The sequence below is a fragment of the Schistocerca americana genome, chromosome 3 (assembly GCF_021461395.2).
Source record: "Schistocerca americana isolate TAMUIC-IGC-003095 chromosome 3, iqSchAmer2.1, whole genome shotgun sequence".
Lineage (NCBI taxonomy): Eukaryota > Metazoa > Arthropoda > Insecta > Orthoptera > Acrididae > Schistocerca > Schistocerca americana.
Window position 1 is genome coordinate 774,476,501 of NC_060121.1, and position 26,662 is coordinate 774,503,162.

General features: G+C 38.7%; 1 protein-coding gene across 1 annotated transcript in view; it reads left to right on the forward strand.

Annotated features, from left to right (window-relative positions):
* LOC124607196 (palmitoyltransferase Hip14) overlaps window positions 1-26,662 on the forward strand; it is a 124,395-nt gene that overhangs the window by 12,601 nt on the left and 85,132 nt on the right. Inside the window, exons 5-7 of the mRNA XM_047139419.1 lie at window positions 11,510-11,672; window positions 11,914-12,045; window positions 12,483-12,683. Of these exons, the coding sequence (XP_046995375.1) occupies window positions 11,510-11,672; window positions 11,914-12,045; window positions 12,483-12,683 (496 nt within the window). The remainder of the gene's footprint in view (window positions 1-11,509; window positions 11,673-11,913; window positions 12,046-12,482; window positions 12,684-26,662) is intronic.

Below are 26,662 nucleotides of genomic sequence, written 5' to 3' on the forward strand. Positions count from 1 at the left end.
CGAATTTAGTGTCGCTGCCCGTATGTACTTAAATCAACTGCCAACTGTATCAGTGCAGGCCAGCCACTAGAGGCCACCTGTAGGAAGCGTGCACATGATTATTTTGTCTTGTTTGGTATGGAGTCACAAGAGGCTTATTTCTGTTATTGTTCAGAGGTTTATGAATAAAGCCATATATGTGTCACTAGGATGGGCTTTGTGTGTTACTTGGTTACTACAAACTAATAAGCCAAAACCATGTATTCACACCACAATATTTATTTTGTAAACACAGTAAACAAGAGTTTCACAGTAGCAACAGACATCAACCAGTTTTCACACTGAAACTTCCTGGCAGATTAAAACTGTGTGCCTGACCGAGACTCGAACTCGGGACCTTTGCCTTTCGCGGGCAAGTGCTCTACCATCTGAGCTACCGAAGCATGACTCACGCCTGGTACTCACAGCTTTACTTCTGCCAGTATCTCATCTCCTACCTTCCAAACTTTACAGAAGCTGCCAGGAAGTTTCATATCAGCGCGCACTCCGCTGCAGAGTGAAAATCTCATTCTGGAGAGTTTTCACACTGTTGCCAACTTATACTTAGATGGAATTCGCAGAAGTAAAAGTGTTATGGATTTGCACGACCTACCACAATGTCAGTTCACCCTGAACTGTTCTTTATCATCTGTCTAAAATCTATTTATAAACCTTTCTCTAACAACAGTTGGCGTGACATCATAAAAATGAAGTACAAATATGTACTGCATAGTAGAACTGACTGCCTAATGGCTAGTGATATTTTAATTGATATTAGTCTGAACTCAAAAGAGTTTTTCGTTTGCATACTAAATTTGTTGGAGTGCCTATTAATGTGGTAGCAATAATAGTTGAGACCCCCATTCTTTCCTCAACCAGTTCTTCCATCTTACCAAAATAAAATAAATGTGACCTCTGCAAAATAATGTGTAAAGTGTTTAATCTGAAAGGAATATTTGTGATGATTCCAAAACTGGTCTTGGATATCACAAGTCTGTAATATTTCCAAAGTTATGGAAAATTTAAATGTTATTTTTAATATTTTAGTAGTGATAAATCAGCTGATGTGTGTAAAACAAGGTCTTTTGGCCCCCAGCATCGGGAATGAACATCACTTTTGAAAGAAGTCATTTAATTCAATTTTAATATTGCTCCATAGCTACCTTCGTTAATATGTGATTCACATATGTGAATTAATAGCTCTCCTTTGTAACCTGTTACTATGTAATGGTTTAAATGGTCATAGGGTCTCGTTTTGTGGTAGCAAAATAGGGTGTGGAATTTCATTGGTTTCAACATTCAGAATGTGGCTTTCTTACAGGAAGCCTAGAATACAATTTCAGGATTGCATGGTATCTGTGGAATCAATGTTGTGCTGTTGTTATAAACATGTCTTTGTATAAAAATGGATTTTACGTGATATCCGTTTAGATTAATATCAAGGAGCCTGTTATTAGATGTCACAATTAACTTTACTTAAATAATCGATATTGAAATTGTATCTGAACTTTCATCTGGCAAGCCAAATTCGTCTCTCTCTCTATCTTCTATATCTGATCCTGAATCTCTGTATAAAATATCTTTGATCTCCGACTCTGTCAGCTTGTTACTTGCTGTTTCCACCTTTCTGTTGATGTTGTGATTTTCAGTTGAAAGACTGATTTGATGCAGTTCTCTACATTAAGCTAGCCTACACAAGTGCGTCTTCATGGCAAACTACGTCCAATTAAACCTGCTTACTGAAGTCAGGCTTTTGCCTCCCCTTATGTTTTTTACCGCCACGTATCATTCCATTACCAAATTAACGCTTTCTTGATGCCTGTGGGTGTGCGCTATCAATTGATCCTTTATTTTGGTCAAGTTGTCCATAAATTTATTTTTTCCCAGTTTGATTCAGTACCTCTTTGTTAGTTCTCCCATATTCCATCTAAATTCAGAATTCTTTTGTAGCACTACAGTTGAGAAGTTGGTATTCTCTTCTTGTTTGATCTGTTTGTTGTCTATATTTTACATCTGTACAAGGGTACTGTTCAGTTAATAAGACTTTGCTTCTGTACAAGGGTACAGTCCAGATTATACCTTCAAAAATGACATCGTAAAATTTAAATTTATATTTACTAATAAGGGATTCTCTCTTTTTCAGAAACACTTTTCATTTTGTTGCCAGTCTGCATTTTATATGATCTCTACTTTGGTCATCATCAGTAATTTTGCTGCTCAAATAACAAAATCCATCTACTACTCTGACAAGGGAACCTCCCCATCACACACCCCTCAGATTTTGTTGTAAGTTGGCACAGTGGATAGGCCTTGAAAAACTGTACACAGATCAGTCGAGAAAACAGGAAGAAGTTGTGTGGAACTATGAAAAAAATAAGCAAAATATACGAACTGAGTAGTCCATGCGCAAGATAGGCAACATTAAGGATATTGTGACCTCAGGAGCGCCGTGGTCCCGTGCTTAGCGTTAGCAGCTCCGGAATGAGAGGTCCTTGGTTCAAGTTTTCCCTCGAGTGAGAATTTTACTTTCTTTATTTTTGCAAAGTTATGATCCATCCGTTCGTTCATTGACGTCTCTGTTCACTGTAATAAGTTTAGTGTCTGTGTTTTGCGACCGCACCGCAAAACCGTCCAATTAGTAGACGAAAGGACGTGCCTCTCCAATGGGCACCAAAAACATTTGCTCGCAAGGTCATGGGTCAACCGATTCCTCCACAGGACAACACGTCTGATATATTCTATACAACACTGGTGACGGCATGTGCGTCACCTGACAGGAATATGTTGTCGACCCATCTAACTTGCACACTTGGCGAATGGGTAAAATGATTCTTCTACCTTGCCCGATTTAGGTTTTCATGTGGATGTGATAATCACTCCCAAAAAAGTGATGAAAACATAAGAGTTTGTCACATAAACTGCAACAAATGAATGCAACAGTTGCACAGTCTTCCCTGTGCTCTGTCAAAACATATGTTTTTAATGTTTTCAAATTTTTCCGTGTGTAGACCGTCAAATCCTGCATGTGTCCAAGCAAATCTGAACATGTCCTGGAATTTTGGAGAGTGAAGTTGATTATGTTTGAGTGCCTGAATTTTGATAATTGTCTGAAAATAAAAAATTAAAACTTTTCACTCGAGGGAGGCTTGAACCAAAGACCTTTCGTTTTGCAGCTGCTCACGCTAACCACGGGACCACAGCGCTCCTGAGTTTATAGTATCCTTGATGTTGCGTATCTTGCACATGGACTACTCAGTTTGTATAGTTTGCTTATTTTTTTACATAGTTCCACACAACTTCTTCCTGTTTTCTCGACTGATCTGTGTTCAGTTTTTCAAGGCCTATCCATTGTGCCAGCTTGTAACTAAATCTGAGGGGGGTGTGATGGGGAGGTTCCCTTGTTAGTGTATCATTCAAGACTCTAATTCTTTCAGCTTGTCTGATTTAATTTGACAGTATTCCACTACCATTAACATTAGGTGCATTATGGAGCCCCTTAGGCAGATAGCTTTCAGGGCTGGAAAGAAAGCAATGTGCACGCAGTATGTCTGCTGGGCAGTCTCATCCGGGATGTGAAGGCGACCTTGCCTGCAGCTATCAAGCGTGTGGAGTTCAACCATCTGCAGGTTGTGGCTCACGTAGGCACTAACGATGCCTGTTGCATGGGTTCTGATGCCATCCTAAGTTCTTACTGGTGGCTGGTGGAGGTGGTGAAGACTGCTGGTATCATGCTTGAGGTGTAAGCAGAGCTCACAATTTTCAGCATTGTTCCCAGAGTTGATCAGGGTCCTTTGATTTGGAGCCAAGTGAAGGGTCTATACTAAAGGCTTCATCAACTCTGTGATGGTCTTGGCTGCAGATTTCTAGACCTGCATAATTGTGTGGGGATTTGCAGGACTCCTCTTGATAGGTCAGATGTGTTCTACACGAAAGAAGTGGCTACTCTGGTAGCAGAGTATTTGTGGAGTGCACATGAGGGTTTTTTAGGCTAGACAGTAGTTCAAGGTGCTCTGATGAACACTTGCCAGTGAAGTGAATATGCAGCAGGGGAAGCCGGACAGCATTCAGAAGAAAGAAATTTCAACTGTAAAATTTTAGCAGTAAACTGTCTTAAGTATTTGTAATAAAGTTCCCAAATTTACTGCCGTCCAGGAAAGTTATCACACTCAAATTATGCTTGGGACTGAGAGCTGGCTGAAATCTGAGGTGGAAAGCTCTGAGATAGTTAGTGAGTCATGGAATGTATATTGGAAAGACAGATTAGAGGCCATAGTAGGGGGAGTGTTCATTGCAGTTGACAAAAATATTGTCTCTATTGAGGTCAAAGTTTAGTGTGTAAGTTATCTGTTTGTGTATAACAGATCTTGGTGAAACCAAGTTAATTGTTGGAAGTTTTTACTGGTCATCCGTTCGTTGTGACAGTTCTAGAGTCATTCAAAGAATGTTTGTGGTCAGTAGCATGTGAATATCCAGATCATGCAATACTAGTTTGAGGCGACTTTAACCTATCGAGTATAGACTGGCATGACTATGGATTCATTTGGGGGGGAGGGGGGGGGCGGTCAAGGTACAGACAGACAGATGTGTGGAATACTTTTAAACATGTTTTCTGAAAACTGTCTTGAGCAGATAGCTCAGCAGCCCACACACAGTGGAAATAACATATACCTTGTAGCTACAAATAGGCCATACCTTATTGACAATGTTAGTACAGACACGGGGATTAGCGATCATGATGTCATTATAACAACTATGATTATGAAACTTGATAAACCAGTCAAGAAGGCTACGGGAGTGTTTCTGGTAGATGAGCGGTTGTTAGAATCTCACTTAGACAGTGAATTGACATCACTTAGTTCCAATAAGGTGGATGTAAGCAATTATGGGTGAACTATGGATGGAGGCTAGCAGGCTGATTCCATATTTCTAGATTTCTGGAAAGCATTTGATATTGAGTCCCATTGCAGGATGTTAACGAAGGCACCAGCGTATGGAATAAGTTCACAGATGTGTGAGTGGCTTGAAGGCTTCTTAACTAATAGAACCCAGTATGTTGCCGTAGTGGTGAGTGTTCATCAAAGACAAGGGTATCGTGAAGAGTGCCCCGTGGAAGTGTGATAGGACCACTGTTGTTCTCTATGTACATAAATGCAGCAACCTGCAGTTGTTTGCTAATGCTGCTGTGATGTACGGTAAGGTACTGATGGTGAGTGTCTGTAGGAAGGTGCAAGACGAGTTAGACAAAATTTCTAGTTGGCGTGATGAATGACAAGTAGCTCTAAATGTGGAAAAATGCAAGTTAATGTGGATGAGCAGGAAAAACAAACTGTCGTGTTCGGATACAGTGTTACTGGTGTCCTGCTTAATATTATGAAGCGATATGAAATGGAATGAGCATGTGAGAACTGTGTTATGGAAGGCAGATGGTTGACCTTGGTTTATTTGGAGATTTCTCGGAAAGAGTGGTTCATCTGTAAAGGAAACCACCTATAGGACACTGGTGTGACCTATTCTTGAGTACTGCTCAGGTGTTTGAGCTCCATACCAGGTCGGATTGAAGAAAGACATCAGAGCAATTTGGGGTGGTCTGCTAGATTTGTTACTGGTAGTTTCGAACAACACATAAGTGTTACAGAGATGCTTTTGGAATTCAAAAGGGAATGCTTGGAGGGAAGGTGGCATTCTTTTTGAAGAACACCATTGAGAAAATTTAGAGAAGCGGCATTTGAAGCTGTCTGCCAAATGATTCTACTGCCACCAACATGCACTGCGCATAAGGACCACAAAGATAAGGTATGAGAAATTAGGGCTCATATGGAGGCATATAGACAGTCATTTTTCCATCACTCTATTTGCGAGTGGAATAGGAAAGGAAATGACTAATAGTGGTTCAGGGTATCCTCCGCCATGCACCTTATGGTGGCTAGCGGGTTATCTATGCAGATGTGCCCATGTTTTCAAGTCTTTTTCTACCTGTGAGAGAATTACAGCGCCATCAGAAAATCTCATAGTTTTGTGAGAATAGGTACAACCACAACTGTAACAAGAGAATATCTTTATTGTCTTGCATGGCTAGTTTTGGAGGCACATTACTGCCATCCTCAGGCCCCACCGCTACCAAAAGAGAATTAGAATTCCTTGGCGCATTTATTGTGGTGTCATTGTTGCTAGTACGTGTGGGCCAGCTTTCCTCAGGGATTACTCCCGACACCATGTTGTCTCCATTCAAATTTCTCCTTTGTTTCCTTCACAGATTGCTCAGTGTTCAGGTTTGAATAACTCCTGAGCATAGGTTGCAACCATGTCACACTCCATTCCTTTTAATGTTCTTCAACTCTTCTAGCTGGAATCTGGTTTTTATACGAGTTTTAGTACACAACCACAAAAAAAACTAAAAATGGCAGCCTCTTTGTAGTCCACTAAAGCACAACAGAATGAGATACCTGATAAATACTGCCCTTTAGCAACAAATGAAGGAACTGCTTCCACATTGCAGGACAAAGCAGTTGCACTGAAATGCAAACTGTGTCTCATGCAACAGGTACATTTTCGCCTGTGTCAGGTGTTAAGTTTCAGCATTCTTTAGTAATTCCACATTTCTAAAGTAATTACTGTACTTTATTTCCTGATGAACACTTTATGGTATGGGTGTAAGCTGCATATTTGGTATTTGTTATTCAGAGTAGGTTCTGAATGATTTGCTGTCATATTTCTTTGACATTGGACTCAGAATATTTGGACAGCATTCAGTGGACAGAATTACTTCCAAGGACACACTTCACAGTATTAAAATTTCTAATCACATGCCTAAGTGACATGTGGACTCCTACCCTTACTGCTTCTTATTACACATAAAAGAAAATGATGGAACAGTCCATTCAATGGGAAGCAATTTATAGTTGACACTGAATTTATTATGCTTTAACTCCAGAGAAAATATTCCTATGATATATAAAGTTCACACAGTTCATGACCACAACTACTTCTCTATTATATATAAATAAAGATAAGTATGGAACCACACCCAAGCTGTCAGAGTTCTGCAAGAGTTAGCCATTGCTTTTACATTCAGTATAGTTGCTTTAAAAAGATTCTAGTTTTTCTCAGCAGATACAAAACTAATGTTAATCCACAAATATTACACTTTGGAACCCGATTTTACACAACACATTCACCCATGACCCGATTGATAAGCTCATTCCCAAGCACCAAATCAGCTGGTGCCAAAACCACACTTAACTTGGATTATGGGACATTCCCATACTATCCGTGCTGCTCTGGTCTGAGAGAGATAAATAAGGGGAGATCAAATACATAAAGTACAGTATTGACATCTGTACCCTTACAGTGTGCATTGAGATTTTCTCCCCAGAATTTTCACACCATTATTTATTTATTATAATGGAATGTAGTCGAATTAAGTCGGGTGATGTTGAGGGTATTAGATTAGGAAATGAGACACTTAAAGTAGTAAAGGAGTTTTGCTATTTGGGGAGCAAAATAACTGATGATGGTAGAAGTAGAGAGGATATAAAATGTAGGCTGGCAATGGCAAGGAAAGCGTTTCTGAAGAAGAGAAATTTGTTAACATCCAGTATAGATTTAAGTGCCAGGAAGTCATTTCTGAAAGTATTCGTATGGAGTGTAGCCATGTATGGAAGTGAAACATGGACGATAAATAGTTTGGACAAGAAGAGAATAGAAGCTTTCGAAATGTGGTGCTACAGAAGAATGCTGAAGATTAGATGGGTAGATCACATAACTAATGGGGAAGTATTGAATAGGATTGGGGAGAAGAGAAGTTTGTGGCACAACTTGACCAGAAGAAGGGATCGGTTGGTAGGACATGTTCTGAGGCATCAAGGGATCACCAATTTAGTATTGGAGGGCAGCGTGGAGGGTAAAAATCGTAGAGGGAGACCAAGAGATGAATACACTAAGCAGATTCAGAAGGATGTAGGTTGCAGTAGGTACTGGGAGATGAAAAAGCTTGCACAGGATAGAGTAGCATGGAGAGCTGCATCAAACCAGTCTCAGGACTGAAGACCACAACAACAACATTTATTTATTGTGTTAAACCAGGTATCCATTTCAGCAATCTTTCTGTAACATAAAGTGTCATTCAACACACAGTTTGGTTAATCTCTTTTAGTATTTGCCTATTGGAGTTTCTTTCAAATCAAGTGTATGTTTTTGTAACTCTTCTCCATATGCACCTCTAATTTTTTCCCTCTCCCATTTTCTCAGAGTTTATGATTCACAACAGTAGTTTAAAACATTACAAATAACTGTCCTTTTATTTACCAATATCTGCATGATCACAGTGATTATTCTTTTTTACTCTTTACCGTAAATTACCGTACTACCCAACTAACAGGTCTCATTTACTTCCTTTAGATTGCATTTCCTGTCTTAGTTTTGGTTCTCACGTGTCTTTCTAATTTATTACAATCAGTTTTGTTTTATTTGTGTTTATCCTTAGCTTATGGTTGGTCACTGCAGAAGTCAAAATAGTTAATGTATAATCTGTGTCCATTACTGACTCTGCTAATATTAAATATCATAGGCAAATCTAATGCACTGTGTTGGCTTGCCACTAATGTTTATCACTTTTTGATGTCTTCAGTGTTTCTGTCATTCTTCCTATAAGCAAAATAAATAAATAAATAAATTGCTCAGTCTTCCAAACTAGTTTTTCTGAGGTACTAGTAAAGACTGTACAATTTACTTTTCAACATGTGTGAAGGATGAGTAGCCCTCAAGTACTTTATAAAGAATAAAATACGGAAATTGGTGAGTTTGACTGATAATAAAGATGATCCGACCATAATTACTTACTGTTTCGTCATCATTAATTGCTACATTTCAGAGCAAGATTAGTAAAATTTTTAATTGTACAATTAAGAAAGTGACACATTATGTTCTTAAAATGATATTTGGGGGGGGGGGGGGGGGGGTTTATGAGAAGTTTGTAAGTTGAGCCATCATGCTCATCTTGTTCATTATGAGTGCGTATACCACTGAATGCCTCTAATACATGAGTGATTCTTTGCTCATTCCATTGCTTAACATAATATCCTTTGCATGTCTTTGTATAGCACAGTCTTTACACCTGTTTGCTATGTCATAGATTGACATTGCATTGCAGTTGATTATTTGAAATATAGTTAGATCAATAAATTGTGGCCGCACTTTGTGAACCCATACAGTTTTCCACCAGCGACTGTTGTTGAATTACATGGCCATGCGGTTAAAGGCGCTGCAGTCTGGAACCGCAAGACCGCTACGGTCGCAGGTTCGAATCCTGCCTCGGGCATGGATGTTTGTGATGTCCTTAGGTTACTCAGGTTTAACTAGTTCTAAGTTCTAGGGGACTAATGACCTCAGCAGTTGAGTCCCATACTGCTCAGAGCCATTTGAATCATTTTTTTGTTGTTGAATATGCTGTGTGGTAACCATAACTGAGTGCCTTTATGTCCCTAGCATGTAAGTCTTGCACCATTTGCTTGCATATGCAGGATAGTGAGCACAGGCATTATTTTAAGCCCTTTCTTGGAGATTCAATTTTGAAAACTATAAAAATTACAAGGAGACACATTGACTGGCCAATATTTGCCTTTAGGAGATAAAAATCTAAGAAAAAAAAGCTATTGTAGCTTTCAGGTCTGTTAGTTTCTTCCTCAGGGAGGGAAGAGGAACATGTTTGAGAAAGCTAGAAAGGACGGGCAAGTCACTCATACCCCAGATCAAGAATGAGACACATGATGCGCATACTGGGGCAGCAAAAATGAGGCAGCTGATTTTGCGGAGAATTATTCTGAATGTGCTGGCAGGCCCAGGGGCTGAAAGATGGTGCATTTTGAACAGAGACAGCAGCTGTTGGAGGTAGTAGTTCCCAAAGGTAATTTATAGGCCAAGGAAAGAGTGAGTTAACATCTGAGGATTGATCGTTTTGGAATGGAAAAGGAGACTGGTGGAAAGATAGATTGCAAGCAGAGATGAACTTTTAAGCTGGGGCTTGTAGGAGTAATACCAAAGTTTGAACAGAACTGAAGGAAAATTGCATGATACTGTTGGTTGCGGAATGAGTGGAGCTATTGAAGTGTAGCATTAGGGAGCATGATGAGGTGATGAAAAAAGGAGAGTTGCTTTAGAGTGCTGAAAGTTGCACTATAAACAGAAAAGTAACACAAGCTGACGAGTTTCTGTATATCGGCAGACTAGCTGCTAGGATAACAATAGAGTATAAAATAATAGTCACTATATGCACTTTAACAACCCCCAAGAATGAAATGCGACTGTAAGGAGTAGGGAAAATGTCAATAAATTGAGAAAACCAGTACCTGTACAAGAGAAAATTGTTCGACAGTGCCACAGTGGAAGTAGAAGTGGATTTTCAAACAGTAAAAATATGTGCTGAACAGTCAAAGTAGATTGCCAGACAATGTGAATAGACTGACAAACAGTGGAGATGGGTAACCAAACAATAAGAATAGATTACTTAGCATGGAAGAGAAATTGTCAAATGATGAAAGCTGGGCGCTAAGCGACCTGTCACATTTTTCTAATTTTCCCCAGATAAGGAAATAACTTCCTAAAACTGGGATACTTTTTTGTACTTTTGTATGTGTATTATTGGCAAGACTTGGAATTTCCTCCTGAAGGCAAGTATAATGCTCAGTTAATGAATGAAGTTTTCTGATATGTGTAGTGACGTAAAGAAAACTGTTCCAACCATTCAGCATCAGTTTCCTTCCTGAAGTGCTTCACACTTAAGGAAAGAATAAAGACATTATTGGTTTATTGATTTCAAATTCAGAAAAAACACTGTTTACTGTGGTACTGCTAAGAAGTAGGATTAATTCTTCTATTTCACATTTACCAATGTATAAAAAAGATTTTTCTGTGAAATACAAGCAGATTTGCCAAGAAAGATCTCAACCAAAGCCAGAGAAAAGGTTCTGAAACACAGAAAGATAGATAAAGAAATTGAGAATACGGTGGTTATCGGACTATAGTCATGGAGACAGCTTACAAAATGTAGTGAATCTATGTAAAATAAATGAGATCAAAATAGAAGATATACTTTAAAGTTTCCAACTGGTTGATAGTTTCATTTTTCTGGTGAGTATTTCAGCAACTGTCCAAGTCATCTTCATCCAATGCAGTTAACAATTCTTTTACATGTGCTGAACTTTCTATTCCATTAGAATGTGTTTGTGTGTGTGGCTGTAGTTGTGAATTCACAGAGTGTGAGATTTTATATTGATACATTTTAATGTTTATTTTTTGTGTGTCTCAGTATTAGGTATGTACTGAAGGGTTCTGCTAAATTAGTATAAGACCATGAAGAAAGGAGGGGTATGTGACTGAAAACCCTGAGTAAGACAGTTTGGTTTAGATTTTCTGAGATTATTGTTAATGTGTGTGCTTTTGACATTTAATTGACAGTTAACCAAAAGTAATAAATTTTCGTGTTTATATGTTGAAGCTTAGATCCAACTCGCCTGCTGTTGACCTTTGGAGCATGTACATCAATTCAGGACAAGCTACATGGTAATACTGCACTCCATTGGGCTATTCTGGCCCAAAATCATACTGCAATTAGTACACTTATTTTGCATGGTGCCAGTCTGGATATTACTAACATGCAGGTATGTGAGATGTGATCCCTTTAATTGCAGGAAATGAATAGTATGAAACAACTGTGTAGTTGATTAGCTTATTACGATCATTGTATTTTGACGGGGCAGTGTTACCTCATTTTGTTTTGAGTACATTGTGAAAAATCCAACTCTGCTGTCTATATAATAACACAGTGTCTAAGAAATTGACAAATTATTATTATTATTATTATTATTATTATTATTATTATTCTTACTGTTACTTTTTCAGGGAGATTCTCCATACACAATGTTAGCAATGTTTCAAAATGCACCTTGGGTAGGGAAGAAAGTTAGAGAAAAAATTCAAGAAGTATCGGTGACAAACAGGAGAAATCCTTGCTATAGATTTACCCGAGACAAGGTATGAGTTATTTTGAAGTTGCAGACTGGTTAGATGCAGCTCTTCTTGTTAGTGTATAGTGTATAAAACTTTTTGTCTTTAAGTAATTACTGCATCCTACATTCATTTCGAACTACTTCCTGTATTCAAGCCTTGGCCTGCCTCTGCAATATTCCTTGATGGCTCAGGATGTATCCCATCAACATGCCCATTCTTTTATAAAAGTTGTGCCATGAAGCATAAATAAAAAAATGCTTATAAAAATAAATTATAGGCTTGTAGACTACCTGTGCATAATTTCCAGTGTAGCTGTTTGACATTAACGGTAATTATCGTATGATACTTGCTTCATACAATAATTACCATTAATGTCAAACAGTGTGTGCATACTGTATGATATGTTATATATAATATAAGTGAATATGTTACTACATGTGTATGTGTTTGCATTTCTCTAGCGGCTTCGTTTCTGGTGCATGGTCTCAACACCGTTTCTTGTTTTCTACCTGATTGGCATAATCTTGCAGTCAGATCAGAACTACCTAGTCAAACTTGGTCTTTTACTTGCTTGCTACATCATACTGCATTTTGGTGGCCAAGTTATTTTTGACGACCGCCTCATGAACCTGCTACCAATGTCCATATATTTAGCAACAAAGGTGGGTATCTCTTTCAGTATTATTTCTTGTAGGAATAAAATTATTCAGATCTGTCCTGCTGGATTTTGAATGACAACTTGAAGACGTGATGTTTCTGATTTACATCAGACTGCAGATACGAGGGTAATCTAGGAAGCTTGCCATTTTGCTTCAATGAATTCCAGGTATATATTTTATTGAAATCAAACAATTGAAAATCCAGGATGGAATGTAACAATATTATGAGAAGGGAAGTTACGACTCACCATATAGGGAGATGCTGAGTCACAGATAAGCACAACATAAAGACTCTCACAATCAAAGCTTTTCGGCCATTAAGGTCTTCAACAACAAAACACACACACACATACATACACACACACACACACACACGACTGCAGTCTCAGGCAACTAATCATTTGTCATATCTGTCCGTGAGCTTTAGGATCAGTCCATGTACTCCATAGCAGAATAAACATAGTTAAATTTAGAAAGGTACCTGAACATTTTGGTATGAGCATGTTTTGGACACAGTATGCTGTGATGTGCTTAGGCTTGCCACTCAGAGTTAAGCATATATGATTTACACTGATCAGCCAGAACATGATGACCACCTACCTGCTAGGCAGTATCTCCACCTTTGGCATCGATAACAGTGGTGACCTGTTGTGACATGGAAGCAATGAGGCATTGGTAGATAGCTGGAGGTAGTTGCACCACATCTGCATACACAAGTCGCCTAATTCCCGTAAATTCTGGGGAGGGGGTGGGGGGGGGGGGCGATGAGCTCTGACATCATGTTCAATCACATCTCAGGTGTGTTCAAGGAGGGCAAGCACATCAATTGGAACTCGCCACTGTGTTCCTCGAACTGCTCCATCACACTCCTGGTCTTGTGACATGGCGCATTATCATGTTGAAAAAACCCTCTGATTGTCATGAAGGGGTGTACATGGTTTGCAACCAGCGTATGATACTCCTTGGCCAGAAAGATGCCTTGCATGAGATCCACTGGGCCCATGAATGCCCATGTGAATATTCCCCACAGCATAATGGAGCTGCTGTCAGCTTGTCTCCATCCCACAGCATGGTTGTCAAGGAGCTATTCCCCTGGAAGAGGCCAGAGTTGTGCAAACTCATTGGCATGATGAAGGAAGTCTCAGGATTCACCAGACCCTGCAACACTCCAGCTCTCCACCACTGCGCCAACGTCCAGTGCCGACGGTCACATGCTCATTTCTGATGTAGTTGCCAGTGTCATATTGTTAACTTTGGCACATGCATGGTTTGTTGGCTGCAGAGGCCCATTTTTAGGTGTGTTTGGTGCACTGAGTGTTCACACTTGTACTCAGCCTAGCATTAAAATCTTATGTTATTTCTGCCACAGTTTGCTGCCTGTCCCATTTTACCAGTCTGTCCAGCCTACAGTACCCAACATCTGTAATGAGGGGCTGGCCGCCCAATCCCACGACGTCTGGATGTAGTTTCACCTTGATTTTGCCATGTGTTGAAGACAGTCACCACAGCATTTCTCAAACACGTGACATGTTGTGCAGTTTTTGAAATGCTCATGCTGAGCATCCAGGCCATCACAATCTGCCCACGGTCAAACTCAGATAGATTGCACATTTTTTTCCCATTCTAAGTATGGACAGCACACTCACTGATACTGCGTGCACCATCTGTGTGGTTGACTAGCAATCATTCCTCGCCAGGAGACTCTGCTACTGCCAGGATGAGTTTATTTCGATAGTAGGTTCATGGTCATAATATTCTGGCTGCTCAGAGTATTCAGCAATAGTTGTATCACTGGAATGAACTAACCTCAGAAAAGGGGAAAATTACATCTGGGCCCCCCCACAAGGCAGAGTAGTGGCTCGCTCTCGTTTTTTACCTACATAAATTTTCTTCCAGTGACTTTAAACAATGGTTCAAGAACTGTAATATTTTCAATGCCCGCTACATTTGTTCACATAAGAAGCTAGGTAGCAGGCCAGTGCGCAATAACAAGAAACAGTTTACCATGTGATGCTCTAGCAAGCACTGCCATTCTGCTGCATCTGCCTGTACTGTGTGTTTCAGGATGTGTGTAGAACATTTAGCGTTGGTCTCCATATTAGTTTAGGTATGGTGAGGGCCTTTAGCTACTGTAGTGTTCATTGTGGTGGAATAAGCAAACATGACAAGTTTTATGCTAAGAAGTGGGTGTGCAGCGTACTTTGTGCACGTGTAAAGAATATCTGTCTTTATGTTACCAGGGTAAACATGTAAGAGAAAAATCATAGTTTAATCTTAGTTTAATTGAACAATGATAAACTTTCATAATATGCATTAAAACTGTGTGTAATTAAACAGTAATGAAATAAACTTTCATTATATCACTGGCCACTTATGCAATTAGTCATTATCTCATAGACAACTGCCTAATTGTGGGATTGTGGTGCTAGCTTGTAATGTGGGTCATTTTCTTGCACGGATCATAAATTTTTTTCTGATCTAGTTTGCTGCATGTTTTACATCATTCCTGCTCACTTGGATATATGACAACACAATCTATCATTGTGTTACCTGAAGCAGTAACGAAGGAATAAGTATGGGCTCACCGTTGTGAAACAACAGTGGAATGGTGCAAAATGATTTAATTTGTGTTTGGTACACTTTATACATAGGTGCCCCCATTCAAAGGTTAAGTAATGTAATGATAGTTCATTGTTAATACAATGCACAGATTTAAGTTTCTAAGAGCTCTTTCACTTTTGTTAATGTATATACTGATCTGTTCCACATCCCTGTGGGTTATCCTTCTCAATAGAACCCACGGAACACAATAAATGAATGAATCGAAAATAAAATCAAAACAGAGCACCATCACAGGAAGGTTTAGTCATAGACATCAGCTGTGATACTCATGTTTTGCCTGTGGGTACTTTTTAAAGGCTTTTTTGTAGACTGTAAAACTCAACTCCAAACCTTGGACAAGAATAAAAAAAAAATCAGGAAAGGACGTCTTCATGACTGTCTAAATTCGTGTTGTGGTGTTATCTTGTCAAATAACTAGTGACCTGAAAATGTAGTATATCTTTTGTGTCGAAAGTTATATCTGTTGTTCGTGAAATTCACATCTAATTTTTTTTAAATGATTATATGTACAAATTTAAAAGGTTGTTGTGCTATTTTCCTGAAATCAAAGCCTTAGTGCTTTGAAATTGACTGTAAAAAAGAAGTGGCAATTTGGGAGCTTTTTGGCTGTAATGTTCACTTTTGCGAAAACCTCAACAATACTTTTCTGCAATTACCTTTGCTTGTTTCCTCATTTTGGTTCTACACAGCTTTCAACAAATTATTGTTGGGAAGCTGCTCAATTTTCATTCCTCTGATATCTCAAAATTATATGTTTTTTGAAAACTAATCCATTAATTACAAAATCTGCAGAATATGGATTTGACCTGTAATGGGCATTCATAGCCTTTTGACTCACACTTGACAGCTACAGTGCAGAGTGCAGACACTGTAAAGTGGCATTCGACCATGACCGTAAGCAAATTAGAATGTAGACCTCCACAGGAGGAGGAGCAGTGTGGGGAAACAACCCATTGGCAGGGCAGCCAGCCTCACAATGCAAAGCCTCCAGTAACAGCTACTGCACAATTGCTTCCTTTTGCTGGCAGTGTCAAAAATAAGGCAGTGTCAAAAATAAGGCAGTGTCAAAAATAAGGCAGTGTCAAAAATAAGGCAGTTCAGGCCTGATCTTTACTGGTGTTTGACACAACCACAGTTCAAAACACCCAACACCTAAAATGGCCATGCTGAAGTCTCCACATTATAACAGCTTTTGAAGTTCAGATCACAGACAAATGTATGTTTCTTTGTTTTATGATGCAAGGTCCCACAGTTGAGTCCAAGATTGCATTACGTGGCATGTATCTTATGCAAATCATCCAACCACACACATCTGGCATGACACCAGAGCATCAAGTGCATTGACATATTGTTGTTATCGTGCTCTTTTTTTATTTTGCAAATGCTTTCTTACACATATTACCTTCAAAAATTTGTCTTCACTAGATGATTTGCAATACCAGTAACAAAACAGTACATTTCAGTATTTGTATGCAGAAAAAAAGCTGTTGCAAACTGCCTTTGAGAAAATAGTTCACTTGGATTCAGTTTGCTGTGAAATAATGTTTATTAGGTAATTTCATGTTTAGCATTTTGGGGCAGAATTCACATTTATATTTGCATTTACTGTAAATTGCAAATTTTTTAGGGTTTTGCTATTAACTTAGCCATTCGTGGGAAGTTAAACTCCTGCCTTCATTCTTAAGTTTCTTAAACTCGTTTGTTTATTAACTTTAAACTTTATGCTTATTTTTGCATAAGTAGTTCACTCATCCATTCTGCGTCATGAAATATTTGAGAAAACTAGTATTGAAATCTCTACCAAGGTATTCTGACTTACATTTCCTGTGGTTCCTCCGTATCACCTTGAATGAATACCAGGATGATTTACATTTCCTGTGATTCTTCTAAATCACCTTCAACAAGGTCATGTCCAATTCTATCACACACCATCGCCATTTCAATAAGATTCTTCATATCACTTTGGCCATTTGTCAGCCAGCTGGTTTGAGGTGTTTCTCTCACTCTCCTCTTTGTAGCCAAGGAAAGGGTCCCCCCCCCCCCCCCCCCCCCCACACACACACACACAGTTTAGTCATCAGACCTTCGAGTTATGTGAATGTACCATTTCCACCTGGATTGCAAGTGTATTTTGCTTATGGGAACAACTTTAAAACTACCTCCTAGGCTGCAGTCACAGTGGCACAGAAATTGGTGGATTCTGCCAATGGCCAATCCTTCCAAATCAGTACGTCATTATGAGCCCTGTCGTACTGGAGCCAATATCATAATCCAAATGTACAGATTTCAGGCAACAGTCAGAGAAATTCAGATCAGTTTGTTTTCTTCAGCCAAATTGACCAACATTCTTAAACGTGAAGTATGGAATGTGAGAAAATGATAAGTTTAATCCAAGAAAGAGTGAGCTTGTGCCATCATGAGAATAAAAATATCATAACTGGGATATAGTTCGGAATCTGTGGACTGAACCTGCAGTTTTATTGGAAACCACAAGTAGGCAAAATCATTAGTGGAAATTTTAGGTGTGAATTACAACCTCAAAAAATAATTCGTTCAAGTGAAAAGGGGCTAGCATATCTTGTGTTTAAAGTTACTGTAGTGGATTTTCTTTGGGTTGTGGGGGCAGACGTTAGCAGTCTATGAATTATTATTGCTGCTTGCTGGCATTTTTATGTGAGTAGGATGGTGATTCTGTTACATGGATTGGTTTTCAAATGTGCTTTCAGTGTTTGTAGTACCTTATTCTAAATTTTATTTATGTCATTCATATATATGCTTGTCTTTGAAATTTAGATGTATGTCTGTGCAAACTCAGATAAATTCAGCAAAACATAGTGGTTTAATCTTGCTTTTCAGGGTCACCACTAATCAACTCAAGTACGGAAAGCTGAAGACACATACATGAAACACTTATGCATAATGAAAGCTAATTTTGAATGCTTGTGGAAATGTGATTCAAGCTCTATTAAAAAATCCAGTACCTACAGTAAAGATACATTTCTGGCTCAAGTGAAACCAGCAGTGACATTTCGATATTTGACATCTGGCAATTACATCTTTCAGTACTAGGCCTATATCACAATCTCAAAAGTACAATTTCAGAGTTTTTGTGTGATGTGTTGGATGCTAATTTAAAAGCTAATATCTTCACTCTTGCACCTCCAAATACTAAGAAATATTAAAGTCCTCCTATACTGAATTTTACAGCTCTGCTTTGTGCAAGTTCACTAAATGATACTGTAGTAAAGTTGTTTTCCTTTATTAAAAGCTACACTCAGTCGGGAATAATACTGCCACCAGAAAACTTGTTACTTCCTTTCTCAAACCCACTGAGAAAGTGTTTAAAGAGCATTGAAGTTTCTATTACTAGAGTTGATTATCTGAATATACTGCCAGTATTGCATTAATTTCACCATTTTTAGAGTAAAGTGAGCTGCTGTTAAACCACAAAACTACCTTTTGTTAAATAATAATTGCTGTCACACACAAGTTTTATCCATGCATCTTATAATAGAAACATACTTTCACTATGTAACATCACCATTATGTGCTCGTAAGTCCATGGGCAAAATCTTTATACATCCAAATTGCACTCCCTACCACTGTATCTTAGTAAACCATACTCTGAACAATGTGTTTTGGAGAGATCCTTAATGTAGTGTATCATTGAAACTACATACTTTCATAATACATATGTTTAAATATGAAAAAATCAAGTATGGCTCGTTAGGTTCAAAGGAGGCGATGGCGGGAGAAGGAAAGTGGAGTCACAAAGTTAAAGTGTTTTTACCTTTTGTGGTGTGGTATTTTTCTCTTCATCTCATATATTTGTAAAACTTGTCTGGTAATTCCAGTAACTGATTGTAGAGTGTACAGTACTCGCCACGTTCTGTTCAAGATGGGTATACACTGAGGTGACAAAAGTCCTGGGACAGCAGTATGCACATATACAGATGGTGATATTATCAGGTACACAAGATATAGAATGACATTGCATTGGTGAACCTGTCATTTGTACTCAGGTGATTCATTTGAAAAGGTTTCCAACGTGATCATGGCTGCATGACAGGAATTAAGACACTGAATGTGATCCGTAGTTGGAGCTACACAAATGGGACATTCCATTTCAGAAATCATTAGGGAATGCAATATTCCAAATCTTCCATGTCAATTGTGTGTCGAGAATACCAAATTTTGGACAGACAAGCAACACAGCATGAAATAACCACAGAAATCAATGTGGGATGTAAGATTGACATATCTGTTATGACATGCCGCGAAATTTGGCGTTAATGGGCTATGGCAGCACACGACCAAAAAGAGTTCCTTTTGCTAACAGCATGACACAACCTTCAGCGCCTCTCCTGAGCTCATGACCTGGACCCAAGTTGTCAACAAGGCACTGTGGAAGCTGGTTGTGGCTCCATAATGGTGTGGGCTGCATTTATGTGGAATGAAATGGATCCTCTGATTTATTTGGCTACCTGGAGACCATTTGCAGCTTGGAATTTATAATCCCAAACGAAGATGGAATTCTTGTGGATGACAATGCACCATGTCACTGGGCCGAAATTGTTCAGGATTGGTTTCAAGAACATTCTGGACAGTTTGAGCAAACGATTTGACCACCTGGATTGCCACACATGAATCCCTTCAAACATTTGTGAGACATAATTAAGAGGTCAGTTGATGGACAAACTCCTGCACCTTCAACACTTTCACAATAATGGATGGCTGTAGATGCAGCATAGTTCAGTATCTCTGCAGGGGACTTCCAACAACTTGTTGAATCCATGCTACAACTAGTTGCTGCATATGCTGGGTAAATAATGGTCCGACATGATATTAGGAGGTATCCCATGACTTTTTTGACATCAGTGTATGTAAATCATTTATATGCATCTGTCTCTTTTTAATAGCAAATGCCTCATTGCAGCACTTGGCTCTAAGCGCAGAGGTGTCATCGTATCCATTCCACCCTTGGAAGTTAAAATCTAGCCTACTTCATACATAGAATAGGTTCTAGCCTAACCTATCCTCCTTGACTCCACCAAATTCTGACGGAGGAGGTTCGATACGCTGTGACCAAGCTATCGGCTAGTGTTATCAAGTGACCTTTGGCAGTAGTGTCTGACTGCCATTGTCGGTGCCACTGTGAACTCACCCTTATGAATTCATTGTGCACTGTGTCTTTCAAGAATACTCCTCCAGAACATTGTAACATGTACATTTCTCTTGTATGGAACTTCTGTTCATGAGGCTTTTTTAATGCCCTGATTTCACAGCCATATAGTAGAACTGATCTTATTACAGCTGTTTTATAAATATTGCCTTTTGCTTTTATGAACTTTTTGCATCTCTCAGAACCTCTGGAAGCATATACTGCTTGTCCAACCAGATTGGGATGCCTACTTCAGTTGATCCATCCACTGACATTACTGATCCCAGATACTTAAAATTTTTAACTCCTTGAAGACCAACATTCTCAAACTTCATATCTGTGGTTTGTGTGGCATCAAGACTGAAGTCGCACCTTATGAACATAGTCTTAGCTCTACTGATGCTTAAGCCATTTGTTTAAAGTGCCTTTCTCCAGTCATCAAGGTTCTCTTACTTTCCTGGATGGTGTTAGATATAACGGCTACGTCATCAGTATACGGAAGGTTCCATAGTGTTGCTTTTTGTATCTTTGCAGTTATATAATTCATTATAAGATAAAACAAAAGGCTATTCTCCAAGGGACACTACATTAACATTGAAGCATTTTCATATGCCTTCTGTCAACATGAGCTTTTTTGAGTAATGGAGCAGGATGTAGTTGGGTTTCATCAAAGGTTAAGATAGTTTGTGTAAATAATAATTTTAAGAATTATATAGTATATATAAATATGCTGTTTCACTTTTTGACAACAGATTCAATGTTGGATACTCATTTTCAGTTACCTATTATGTTGTGAACATACAAGGCAAACATTGGATGAAACATAAATGAGTAGGGTAATGAAGAGTTACCTATAATGTCCCATTTATAAATACCAGCAAAACTCATGGTATAAATATGTATCAAGGACAAATAGCAGATCTCATAAGCTCATGCCTCATATAATCTACAAGGAAGTGGTAGCGAGTAGTGTTGAAGAGGTTGTGAAGAACGAGGAATTTGGTGAACCATGGACATTGCCATGGTGGAGTGGCTAACATGCCTCAACGTAGTCATACCGTAGGTGCAATCACAATGGAGGAGTATCTGTTGAGAGACTAGGGAAAAGTATTGTTCCTGTAGAGGGACAATAGCCTTTTCAGTAGTTGTAGGGAGAACAGTCTGGATGATTGGCAGATCTGGCCTTGTAACATAAGCCTACTTGGCCTTGCTGTGCTTGTACTACGGACGATGGAAAGGAAGGGGAAACTACAGCCAGGATGTGTAGCTGTACTGTATGGTTAAATGATAATGGCGTCCTCTAGGGTAAAATATTTCAGAGGTGAAATAGTCCCCCATTCAGATTTCTGGGCAGGGACTACTCAGGAGGATGTAATCATCAGGAGATAGGTTTAAGTTAGGTATAGTGGGAATTAGCGAAGTTTGGTGGCAGGAGGGACAGGACTTTTGGTTAGGTGAATACAGGGTTGTAAATATACAATCAGATAGAGATAGTTCAGGAGTAGGATGAATAAGACAATAGGAATGCGAGTAAGCTACTTTGAACAGTGTAGTGAATGCAGTATCTTAGCCAATATAGACATAAAGCCAACATTCATCATAGCAGTATAAGTTCATATGCCAATGCTCCGCAGATAGTGAAGAGATTGAAAAAATTTGTAATCTATGTCTGTGTCTACATCTGCATGGATACTCTGATAATCACACTTCAGTGCCTGGCTGAGGGTTCATTGAACTACCTTCACAATACTTCTCTATTGTTCCTTTCTGCAACAGCACATGGAAAAAACGAACACCTATATCATTCTGTGCGAGCTCCAATTTCCCTTATTTTATGATGATGATCATTTCTCTCTGTGTAGGTCAGTGTCAACAAAATATTTTCGCATTCAGAGGAGAAAGTTGGTGATTGAAATTTCATGAGAAGATCTTGCCATAATGGGAAATGTCTTTGTTTTAATGATGTCCCCAAATGCTGTATCATGTCCGTAACACTTTCTCCCCTACTTCTTGATAATACAAAAAAATACTGCTCTACTTTGAACTTTCTTGATGTACTCCGTCAATCCTGTGTGGTGAGGATCTCACACCTCACAACAGTATTCCAAAAGTGGATGGACAAGTGTAGTGTCGGCAGTCTCTTTAATAGACCTGTTGCATCTTCTAAGTGTTCTACCAACTTGTTTAAGTTGTTCATAATTGTAATTCCTAGGTATTTAGTTGAATTTACGCCTTTTACATTTGACTGGTTTCTCATGTAACCACAGTTTAAAAGATACTTTTTAGCACTCATGTGGACGACTGCACGCTTTTCATTACTTAGTATCAGTTGCCAATTTTTGTACCATATAGATATCTTTTCTAAGTTGTTTTGATCTTCTGCTGTCTTAATTAGATGATAAATGACAGTGTCATCTGCAAACAACCTGAGACGGCTGCTCAGGTTGTCTCCTAAATTGTTTATATAGATAAGAAACAGCAAAGGGCCTTTAACACTACCTGGGGCAATGCCAGAAATCAATTCTGTTTTACTCAATGACTCTTTGTCAGTTACTATGAACTGTGATCTCTCTGACAGGAAATCATGAATCCAGTCGCATAACTGAGACGATATTCCATAAGCACACAATTTGATTACAAGCCATTTGTTAAGTAAAATGTCAAAAGCCTTCTGGAAATCTAGGAATATGAAATCAATTTGAAATTCTTCGTCAATAGCTTTCAGAACTTCGTGTTGGTTAAGAGCTAGTTGTGTTTCATTAGAACTATGGTTTCTAAATCTGTGTTGACTTTGTGTCAACAGATCATTCTTTTTGAGGTAATTCGTAATGTTCATACACAATATATGTTCCAAAATCCTGCTGCATATCAACATTAATTGCCTTTCTTGAATATTGATGTGACCTGTAAAACATTCCTGTCTTTGGGTACGGATCTTTTGTCGAGAGAGCAGTTGTATGTGACTATTAAGTATGGGTCTATTGCATCAGCATACTCTGAAAGGAACCTAATTGGTATACAGTCTGCACTGGAAGGCTGGCTGGGAGGGGAGCTGGAACGCCCTATCCTGATGATGTTAAACTTAGTGACTTGGCTTCCCCGTATTTCAGGAACCACTGTAGCCATTGACAAGAAACTTTTACACGACATTAAATGTATGTTCTGAGTCTACTGAACTACGATAATTGCATTTCAGCCACTGCTTTCGGAAATACAATTTCTTCATTACACGGTTAAAATTTTTGATACTTTTTTGTACGTTATCCTAACTAGTTTTAATTATACATAACATTATGTTATTTTAGTTCAGTAGACTCGGGATGTGTATGTTATTACTCCTGAAAATTTGAATACTCTACTCGAAGTGGTTTCTGAGATTTAGGGAAAAATGCAACAGAAAATGTAAGTTTTTCAGGAACAGCTTCTAAAATTTCAAAAGACTGTAACTCACTTAATATATGCTTAGTTTTTAATTTTTAGTCGCTCAGAAGCACCCTGCATCATACTGTATATTATCCTCTTGATCTTTTTCCAAGTTTTTTCTCCTTTCTAGACTCCTTAGTGGCCAACTGTGCCGAATACTCTACTATATCAGTGCGAACCTTTTCTATCCATTCAAGTTCTCTGATGCAGTTTGCTCCAGAATTAATTCCCATATGCTGTAGCACTTTCACCCTACCAATGTTGCCGTCATTAAAAGCAATAACAGCATCACTGATGCACCACTTTAGTGTCTTCATTCCAACAAAAACATTTTTTGGTAAGCGAGTTCATATAAGATTATTGAATGGCTCATTGGGATTTTGTGTCTCACCATGTAGACGCTTCTTCAGTAACTCAGGATTTGCCAGGTCTCTGTAAATAGGTTTTATGCCATCCATGACTGCTGCTGGGATGGAATGTTTATGGCTCTATGAACTGTTTGGGTACTGGGCATTGTGGTAATTGCACCATGAATCAGGTACAGGAGGGCAAAGGTGGTATACTGGTTTTTCATCAGTTGACAGTCTGTGGAAGAAGGTAGCCCATACTGCCTGCTTCATTTTCAACAAATTCTCAGTATTGCTTCTAATGGCCATCTCATAATACTGCTGTAGTTTCTTATTCGTCTGACCATGTATTTATTATGTTCAGCATTACAAAATGTAAATTTAGGATACATGTGACCTAAGAAACTGTGTATATTACATTATGAAATGTCAGAAAGAAATTAGCAAATAAAAAAAATGCGCCTCAACCCAGGATCGAACCCTTGACCTCTTACATGCTAACCCAAAAGTCTATCCACTGCACCAGTTGCAGAGCACAAATTACATGTGCTGACAGAGGTAGTTACCATACATGTGGTTACAGTGTTGTCAGATTGCCACTCTTTAATGTCCTTTTTCTGCCGGATGTACACTCCGAAAGAAATGTTGTGAGAGACATTTTTTTATTGCAGGCATGTGAGGAGTCGCGCTGTGAAGCCAAAGTGTGCGAATTTCGATTCACCCTCCACATGTGTGTCTATATATGTATTGCAAATTTTATAATGAGATAAAAATCCGAAAATATGAAAAAAAGTTTCCCTTCCCCCCACCCCTGTTATAACTCCCCTTAAGTGATTTAAGCTGCTTCACTACTCCAAGGATATCTACTTCTAAGTTACTCATATTAGCAGCTGTTCTCAATTTGAATTCTGGAATATTTATTTCGTCCTCCTTGGTGAAGGAATTTTGGAAGCTGTGTTTAGTAACTCTGCTTTAGCAGCACATCGTCGATGGTATTTCCACTGCTATCACGTAGAGAAGGCATTAATCGCATCTTGCCACTATCGTAATTTCCGTACAACCAGAATCACTTTGGTTTTCTACCAGGTTTCAATACAAAGCTTCATTGCAGAAATATTACAGCATCTCGCATTGAAGTCCATGCTAAATTTCGAGCTTCTGTAAAATATTGCGTCTTTGGGATTTTGCATTCTTTTAAATTTGGTATGCTTTTTTCGTTGTTTCTGCAACAGTGTTCTGACCCTTTTTGTGTACCAAGGGAGATCAGCTCCACTGTTTGTTAATTTATTTTGTATAAATCTCTCAATTGCTGTCAATACTATTTCTTTGAATTCAAGCCACATCTGATCTACACTTACATTATTAATTTTGAAGGAGTGGAGATTGTGTCTCAGGGAAGTGTCAAGTGAATTTTTATCTCCTTTTTTTTTTTAATAGTAAATTTTTGGAGGGTTTGGAAGTTAAGATATTCAGTCTCACTAAACAACTCTGTGTTTACTTATCTCTGTATCCATTTTGATACTCGTTAGCTCAGGATTATTTGTTGCTAAGAGACCAAGTGTGTTTCCACAACCATTAACTATTTGAGTGGGCTCATGAACTAACTGCCCAAAATAATTTTCAGAGAATGCATTTACCAAAATTTTGGATGATGTTTTATGCATTCCTCCACATTTAAACATGTATTTTTGCCATTTGCCAATATGTTGAGGGTAAATTGAAGTCACCACAATTATAATTGTATGAGGGGCGTACGTATTTGAAATTAAACTCAAGTTTTTCTTTGAACATTTCAGCAGTTGTATCATCTGAGTTGAGAGGTCAGTAAAAGGATCCAATTATTATTTTATTCTGGTTTCCAAGAATGAGCTCTACCCGTACTAACTCACATGAACTATCCACTTCAGTTTCGCTTTAAGATAAACTACTTCTAACAGCAACAAAACATGCCACCGCCAACTGTGTTTAGGCTGTCCTTTCTGAACACTGCCAGGTCCTTCACAAAACTTTCAGCTGAATTTATCTCCGGCTTGAGACAAGCTTTCAGTGCCTATAATGATTTGAGCATCAGTGCTTTGTATTAACACTAGGAGCTCTGCTACTTTCCTAACACAGCTATGACAATTTACAACTGTTATACCAATGGTTCCTAAATATAGGTTCTTTCTGTGTTTGACCTGCACTTTTTGAAACTGAAGCCCTTTTTGTTTTTCCTTGAGACCTTCTAACCTAGAAAACTGCCCAGCCCATTCCCCAAAACCACTGCTACCCATGTAGCTGCTTCCTGCGCATAGTGAACTCCTGACTGATTTAGCGGAGCCTGAAACCCCACCACCCTATGGTGCAGCTTGAGGAATCAGCAGTGTACACAGTCACAGAACCGTCTGAGCCTCTGATTCAGACCCTGCACTCTGTTCTGTACCAGAGTT